Source organism: Lynx canadensis, chromosome A2 (genome assembly GCF_007474595.2).
Source record: "Lynx canadensis isolate LIC74 chromosome A2, mLynCan4.pri.v2, whole genome shotgun sequence".
NCBI lineage: Eukaryota > Metazoa > Chordata > Mammalia > Carnivora > Felidae > Lynx > Lynx canadensis.
Window position 1 is genome coordinate 120313973 of NC_044304.2, and position 9214 is coordinate 120323186.

The window sequence follows — 9214 nt, forward strand, 5'->3', positions numbered from 1 at the left end:
TGACACTTATCAGCACACCATGGCATCGGAGCTGCAAGTTCCTCTTTTAAAATGAACCTGCCTCCTGGCAAGGAAACTCTCATCTAGACAGCACTGTTCCCTTTCCTTCGTACTTTGCTGATCCTTACGCTGCTACTGACCATCTCTGTGGTCCCTGGGCAGTCACTTGACCTGTCTGTGCTTCAGTTTCTCATCTACGGAAGGTGGATGACTTCACGTGTCAATGAGAATAAGGGCCCATGCATGTACAACCTTTAGAAAAGAAGCTGGCTCGTAGGGAGCACAGCTATTGTTACCTGTGAAATGCACCTGCTGATTAGGAACAAGTGGCATCTGGGAGCAGAGGAGATGGTGGGATAAAGGCAGGGTCTCAAGAGCAGTTTCTGAAGGGTCCTGCTAGGCTAGTACCATAGGAAGAACATGGGTAGACCAAGGTTTGTGATTCTGACCAGGCCCCTGGCAAGTTGCCTTATCTCTCTGAGCCTCTCTTTCCTCTTGAGCAAGATGTGGATACCGATTCCCCCACCCTGGGCTTTCTGTGGGGATCAAACTCAGCACACGGAGTTGCATCTAAAATAAGGGCTCGGGCAAAGGAAGCAAAGATCATCACTGGCTTGTGGGCCACCCCACGTGCTGTCTAGAAAACTCTGCCTTTTTCTGGCGGCGTCTGGTTCCCCCAGGGAAGATTGCTTAACTCAATCCAGCTTCTCTAGCTCTTCCCATGCTCTTCTCAAAAAGACCTATCCCTTGCTGCCAGAAAAAAAAAAAAAAAAAAAAAAAAAAAAGAAAGGGAGAGGAGCATCTCAAGCAAAGGAAAGCAAAGGATGTTTAGGGAAAGTGGTGATTGCCAGCCTACACCCTTCCCTCCAGCAGCCTTGCCTCCACCCCACCCCACTTTGCTTCCGCTCTCAATTAGCCCAAAGAAGGCTGACCCTCCAGGGCTGGGCAGCCTTTCAAAACTTTTTTTTTCTGTTTAAAAAATTGAGATATATTGGACAAGGAACATTATATGAGTTTCAGATGTACAACCTAACAATTCGATGTTTGCATATACTGCAAAATGGTCACCACAACATCTAGGAAACACCCATCACCGTACGTAGTTACAATTTTTTCTTCTGGTGATGAGAACTTTCAAGATCTATTCTCTTAGCAACTTTCAAATATGCAATATGATATTACTAACTGTAGTCACTATGCTATATATCATATCCCCAGACTTCTTTTGTAACTGGAATGTGGTACCGAAAACACTTCTGACATATTTTCCCCCAAACTATCAATCTTCTCAGAATCAGAGAACCCCCAAAAAGGTGGATAGAGACCTGAAGGTAGAAGGGTTAGGAATAAATGAGATGTGACTCACAGCGAGGTATGTGAGCAGCAGGGATTCGAGAAAGAAGACAGAGAAAAATGAGAAAGGTCGAAGAAGAATGAGAAAAGAAAATATGTAATAGAAAGGAGCTGGAGGGAATGGAATATGGGAAAGAGATGATTGAATCAATCTATCTCTCTGAGGCCAGCACAGCACAAGGTCTGCTGGCCTGCTCTGACAATGACTCCAATGTTCCCCCAGCCCTCCTTTTCTGAAGCTTCCAAAGTTGTTTCTCTGCTACCTTGTACCTCCCCAGGTACATTTCCTGCCTTGCCTTGAAGATCAGGGGCTACTGGAAAGCAGGGAAATTGTCTTGTCTTCGTACCCACAGGTACAGCTGATTTACGCACTGGCAATGCACTAGGATTAGCATATTTCTACAAAACCCTCCTAAAGAAGGCAGGCCTTATTAAGGTCTTAAGAATTTAGAAGGACTTTTTCTGGCTCACTAAAAAGTGTTTCACCCTATTTCAATTCTTAAATTTCCTTTAACGAAGTCACGGTAAAATAATTAAAAGCTCTTTCAACTAAAATGATATTCTGTATTTTCAAATGTTCGGTTCATCCTTCCAGAGTCTACCAATGGAATGTGGAAAATAAACTCCCAAGATGTAGGGGTTTCTTACTTCCTGGAACCATGACTCACAATTCAAATGTTCAAAACAGTTTAAAAAAAAAGGAAAAGGTTTTCTTTGAAGTGATTTCACTTCCTCCTTATTATTCACTGCAGTTACCAATGTTTATGATATTAACACTTTGAAAAAGATTGGATTGTGACCAAAGAAGGGCTTGAAGCAGCTAATCAGGGTGCATTTCACATTTACAAAGTCTTCAGTCATCAACAGTACTGCACAAGACACGGCCAGACCGTAAATGATAATAAAGTGACACCTAATAACAAAATAGTCTTTAAAGTTCGTGAAAAGGCAGTGTTTGTAAATATTTAAAAATTTGCCTCCTTTATTCATTTTGTTTCAAGGGTTTATTCTAGCTGCAGAGAAAGTAAACGTGCAATTACAATTACACAAAACTAAGCCAGCTAATTGGGAGATTAAAAAATAAAAACGCCCTTGTCTTTTTGTGAATTACTGTTTATCTCAAGAATGTTCCATTGCGATACTAAGACTCATGCGCCTAAGGTTTTGACAGACTCAATAAACAAAAGGGATTTAGGGGAATGAGCTGACCATCTGTCCAGAGCTTCCTGAACTTTCAGTAAAGCGGATGAATAAAATTATCCTTAATTATGTTATCAGGGCTGTATGTGAATACCCAGATGTACCAGAATTTGGATCAGCCACTCAAAATTCCATTCAAAGATTTTGACTGCGTAACAGAACTTTAGAAAGTGACATTACATCAGTTTTACTATTTTAGAAGTTGTCATCCATCAGATGGTGATCTATCAGACTTGGCACAGAAGGGCAGAAGATGAAAACTACCTCCCTCAGAAACCTTCCTTGCTACTGCTGATGACCACAAGAGTGAAATGTTTGTAAACAAGGAATACAGGAGTGGTAGGGATGTGGACAGTCTCTCAGATGGATTTCTCTGTGTTTTCACTTGGTTCCTCCAAGATGTATGAAACAGACACACCACCACGCGTCGCTTGCGCTAAATGCCTTTGTTGAAACTGTTTTCCTCACTCGGTATACACAGATCCTTTCCTAGTTTGGATCTAGTCACATAGCACAGTGGTTCATACCTTGGGTTCTGGAGCCAGCAAAGATAGGTTTTAATGCCACCTCTGCCACTTACTATCATTAAATGGCTCTGAGCAAGATACTTAATTCCTCTGGGCCTCAGTTTCCTCATCTATAAAATGGGAACAATAATTATGCATTCTTCATTACCATTGCTCTGAGAGTTAAATAAGCTACTGTGTGTGTAAAACCCATGTCTGGCATATATTCAGGCTTAAAATTTAAATTCTGCAAGTATTTATTATATATGCCTATTACATATAGAAACTGTGCTATGTATTGGGAATATAGTTATTAAATATTAGGATTTGTTATTTTTCTTACTACACTATTGCTATTTTCTGGACTCTACCAACCGATAGGATAGCTTCCTTCTCAAAATTTCCAACATGCCTACCTCAAATGTGACACTTTAGTATTTTAGTATTCACTGCCTTATTCCTGAATTGGTTTCATGTGTGTGCATCTGGTCACTCCAGAAGAGCACCAGATTCTAAAACAAAGGGAAACAAATCAGAGCAGGCAGATCCCAGAGCAGAAGTCAGAAAATCTGGGTCTTAAATACATCTCTGGTCCTATTACCTGCATACCCTTGGGCAAGTCATATAACGTTTTGGGAGTCTCAAATTCCTTCTGTGTGGATTGGTAGGGTTGGTTATGAGTATTCAATGCCATTTCAGCTCTAACTAAGTGATTTGGTTTGATTTGTTGTTAATGAACATAATCTCAGCCATCAGTACCCACTTACTAAAGAAGCCCAAATGAATGCATGCGATCCGTTTTTGTAGAGTTGGATGATATTTTGCCCCTTCGTATATGTCTAGTGATATGAGCCTGTACTATCGGAATACCATCTTCTCATGACTTTTCTACATCAAGAACAAAATGAGTCTTTTTTAAAAAAGGAATGACTGCATTCTCTGACTACATTGTCGCTGGCTACATCATCATATGTACACAGGGGCACCTGGGTGGCTCGGTCAGCTAAGCGTCTGACTCTTGGTTTCGGTTCAGGTCACGATCTCACGATTCGTGACTTCGAGCCCCACATCAGGCTCTGCACTGATGATGCGTATCCTGCTCGGGATTCTCTCTCTCCCTCTCTTTCTCTGTCCCTTCCTGGCTCTCTCTCTCTCTCTCTAAATAAATTAATAAATTCTAAGAAAATGTACACTAATATACACTGACGATTTTATCCAAGTTTTCCACCTCTTCTCAGGAAAGAGATGGTAAAACATGGAGTCGACGTGTATGTCAGAAAAAAGACACATGACCAGGACTCCAGTGCACCCCCAGGATACAAGAACTTTTTGGTTTTAAACCAAACAAAACCCAAAACAATAATACCCTGTTAGCTATGAGAGTATTTTGAATGAAGAAGCGTTGCTTTATTTTTAACCTTCTTTGTGGAGTACATAGATTTATTTTTGATCTTGAAAATGATTATTTCCCTCAAATTTCCAGCATCACTTCCACATCCCCCTGCTGTCTACCAACCTAGCAGCCTCACAGCCACGAACTCGGTTGTTCCACCTGTGATTCGAGAGCAGTCAGTCCTCCAAAGCAAACACCAACGTCTCCATCTACGGGCCAGCTTCCCCATCTTTCATCTAAAGAGAGTGGAATAGTCCCCCATCCCAATCAACTGTCCCCTCTTCCCAATCATTTCTATCAGCAAATACATTGTCTCCTGCTCTCTCTCCCTCTCTTTTTTTTAAATATGAAATTTGTTGTTTAATTGGTTTCCATACAACACCCAGTGCTCATCCCAATAGGTGCCCTCCTCAATGCCCATCACCCACTTTCCCCTCCCTCCCAACCCCCATCAACCCTCAGTTTATTCTCAGTTTTTAAGAGTCTCTTATGGTTTAAAGACCCTTCCTGATCCCACAGCTCCCTCCAGCCACTACCCCATTTCTCTGATTCCTTTTACAAACAACACCTGAAAACAGCTGCCTATATACTATTTTATAGTTCAGGAACCCACTGATGTCCAGAAAGATGAAGTAGTGTTATCTACCCAGTGATTTACCTAAACAGAAGGAAGCATTAAGAACAGAGGCAGGTCATAAATTCTAGTCTCCGATGATGCCCAATAACACCTTTTTCCTATTAATAATAATTATTGGAAACCCCACAATTTCCAAATAAAAAGTGATTTACAAACACTAATATTTAGAGAGCAACGTATAGGTTATAGAGCTTTCATGTGCGTTTTCTCATCTGATTCTTATAACATCCCTGTGACTTAAGTGGTTGTGACTCCATGTTGTTAATGAGGACACCGAGGTCTAGAATGTTTGAGTAACTTGCCGTGCAGAGGGGCCCAACAGTATGCCTGTGGTCATAGACTCCGGAGGGAGGCTGTCTGGGTGTGAATCCTGCACCTACCAGCTGTGACTCTCCAAGTAACTTTAAAAAAATTTTTTTAAGTTTATTTATCTATTTTTTAATTTTTTTAAATGTTTTTATTTATTTTTGAGAGAGAGAGAGAGAGAGAGAGAGAGAGACAGAGTGAGTGGGGGAGGAGTGGAGAGAGAGAGGGAGACACAGAAGCCAAAGCAGGGTCCAGGCTCTGAACTGTCAGCACAGAGCCCAGTGCAGGGCTCGAACTCACGAACTGTGAGATCATGACCTGAGCTGAAGTCAGACGCCTAACTGACTGAGTTACCCAGGCGCCCCTATTTATCTATTTGAGAGAGAGAGAGAGAGACAGAGAGAGCAAGCAAACAAGAGAGGGCTAGACAGAGGCAGAGAGAGAGAATACCAAGCAGGCTCTGTGTTGTCAGTGCAGAGCCTGATGTGGGGCTTGAACTCACAAACAGTGAGGTCATGGCCTGAGCCTCAATTAAGAGTCGGATGCTTAACTGAAGAAGCCACCCAGGTGCCCCCAACTCTGGCAAGTAACTTAATCTCGTTCTGCTTTAGTGTTCTTAGATGTGAAATGGGTACACCTGCCTGGGTTGTTAAGATGCTGACGTGAGTTTACGTAGAATCCTCGGAACCAGTATGTGTAGTAAGTTCTAAGGTTAGTATTTATTATTGCCCAGCTGGGGACAGGCACTACGCTAGTTTTATAAATAGAAATGTAGGTACTCGACCACCAGATAATCTGTCCCTGCCAAACTCTCATTTTAGCTCAAAACTCTGATAATACATGACATCGAATCGTTAATATTTGAAATAAAACAGCTGGGTTAAAAAATACCAGAATGAAAAAAAAAAAAAAAAATACCAGAATGTATTTTGAATCCTGTAAAATAACTGCTAAAAAACAAAATGAAACAAAACCCCAAACTGTTGAAAATACCCCAGTGGTTTTCTGATTTTATTAAACTTACCTTCTTCAAGTTTCCCAGCTTCAATATAGGGAGTAAGAAATAATGGCTCTCCTACGTTTCCCTTATGTGGTACGGAAACCCGAACATTTTTGTATAAGGAGTGAAAGATCCCGCCACCAGGGCTGAACATGAACACGACCACCAAAACAATCGTCTTCCACATGGCACCAACCGGTCTCTCTAGGCCTAGGATGAAAAGAAATGAATCCAAAGACTAAATATTTACCCAGCCCTTTTACATACAAGACATTCATTTATTTCATTAAAAAAAAAATATATATTGTAAAATAAATGAATAAATATTCTGTGTAAAGGCCCGGGGCTATTCAAGGATTCACAATCTAACTAGAGAAACAATTTATATTTCTAAAACTGTGGTCTGAAAAGTAAACTCAATGCAGGATCAGATAAAACTTCAAGACAACAAGGACTCTGTAACTTATCACCAAATATGTGGTAGAGATGCTTACCTACCACGGGAAGGCACAGGACTGAGAACATATCTCTGGCCAAGAGAACCTAGGAAGGCCTTAACAAGATTAGGTGTGAAGGAAGGGTGGGTGAAACCCAGATGGGCAGGAGAAATGGAGAAAGCATCACTTATGGGGGGGACAGCTTGAGCAAAAGTGAGACTTCAGTTGTCCATGGGCACTTGGGCAGAGAAATTTAAAATAAACCAAGTGGATTTCTGCTTACCTCTTCTGTCTCTTACAAATCACAAACTTTGCATTCAAGAACAAAAAAGAAAGAAGAAAGGGAAGGTCCTACAACTATCTTCAGGTCTCTGCCTTTATTGCTAGCTGATAAACTCAAGAGCTAGGCCTCAACCTTTGTGAACAGTTTTTCAAAGGTCTTCAAATCTGATGCTTGCTTAGACTACTCACCTCAGCTGATAATAGCAGTGACTTAAAGTCGGCGATTTCCCTAAATTTGTAAATAAATATGTAATTTGTATTTACAATAGGCTTCCCCATGTATTTTTAGCTGATTTGAATATCCTAATAACTCAACCAGGAAATCAAAGTTTAATGGCACTAATGTTAGATAAGGAAATGTTGATTCCTTGGATAAGGAATGCCACAGCCAAGAACATGATAAACCCAGTCAAGGCCAAAACCTGGCACAAGGTGAGTTAGGGGCAGATGCAGGGTCAGATCTCATCTTTTTCCAGAATTGTGATGTTTTGTTCATCGTGGATTTTCCTGCATTAATTTTTATTTTTTTCCAGATGTTGCATAAAAATACTATTTATCATGATTATCGAGTTTTTTGGCACTCTCTTACATTTTATACCCTAGTCAAGTGCCTCATTTACTTCACCTTAATCCTTAACGCTAAGAATTAGGATCTTCCATCAGTGCTATTACATTACTCGGCACCTACTACCATTTAAGCAAGATCCGAATTCTTAGCTCTAAAGTCTAAATAAAGTACATGAAACTAATAAATACTTTACTCACTTAGGTTTCTGGATGTAAAAATAAATATACAATTATGCAAATATAATGCCTGCTTCGGACTGTTCAGTGCCTTAAAATACCATGCCATTAAAACATCTTAAAAACATGAAATGTATAAAAATCTATTACCACAGGCTTGTCGCAACCCAAGTTAGCATAAAATGAAAATACTGTTTGTAGCAAATTTTAAAAGCTTTTCAGACACATTTCCCCATTAAGATAAACATTTATAATTATAATGTGATCAAATATATAATTTTGTCAAGTCTTTCATGGTTAACTGAATAGAATTCCCCATGCTTCATGTAAACAAGCCCAACCAAATACAATATGCAGCTAAAAACTGGCCTTGCCTATTATGGACTATCATAAGGAACAAAATGAATTTAAAAACTGAAGTTAGTCCCAAGAAGCCCAAGGTACTGACCACTATGGCACTAAATTAATTATGTGAACTTGTTTTAATACTGTAGCTACTTTCAAGGAATACTTGAAATCAACAATCTTACTCTCCAACTGGTTCGGGGGGGAAAAAAAAGAAGATCTGTGGAATTAAAAAAATACTGGAAAAAGCTCTTCCAGTAAGAAGTTTTTTTCCTGGCGGCAGAAATAAGGAACTAATCACACCATCTAATTTCTCAATCTTCCTGCTGCAAACTTCCAGCTCCCTTTAATGGAAGTCATTAATATTTAAATAACCAGGGTAGTTACAACACCTCCCTTGAAAGCAGATGTTGACTCAGAGATGTTAAAAAAGGAAAGAGGTAAAACTCCTCTTGTTGTAATTGACATAAATCTAATACATAAAAGTAAGAGTTCGGTCAATTTAGTAGATCTCATTAACATTTAATCAAATAAATATTAGAGTCATGGTTTCTCATGGAGGTGAATTAAAGCAACAACATACTTCATCGCATAATTCTCATTTAACTGCCAGAATTCCTGAACTCTGCTTGGCTGTCATGTCTGCTAATGAAAATGAAGGCTATTATCACGAATAAGGAAGTGTTGTTTTCTTCTTAAATCCTTCTCAAATGTTTTTGTTTATACTAAATTAGCCTGAATCTTTTAATGTATCGAACATTTACTGAGTACTTTCTAAACAAAACATCCTCTACTAGAAGCAATTGCCTAAAGAACTGGAGGGCGGGGGCGGCGGGGGGCGGGGGGGGGGGGAGAGGGAGTATTCACCATACAATTTATCATATCTATTTGGAATAATATGAAAACATTGGTGCTATTTCCAGTTCAAATATATCATATTGAAGGATTCAGACAAACTGTTCCTCTTAATGTTTAGAAACATAAAATCTAAGTAAATACAAAGCAATATTG

At 39.8% G+C, this 9214-nt stretch overlaps 1 protein-coding gene across 1 annotated transcript in view; it reads right to left on the reverse strand.

The window, feature by feature from the left end:
• CPVL (carboxypeptidase vitellogenic like) overlaps positions 1–6585 on the reverse strand; it is a 114035-nt gene extending 107450 nt beyond the window's left edge. Inside the window, exon 1 of the mRNA XM_030295166.1 lies at positions 6420–6585. Within this exon, the coding sequence (XP_030151026.1) occupies positions 6420–6582 (163 nt within the window). The 5' untranslated portion in view covers positions 6583–6585. The remainder of the gene's footprint in view (positions 1–6419) is intronic.
• Positions 6586–9214: the final 2629 nt, after the last annotated feature.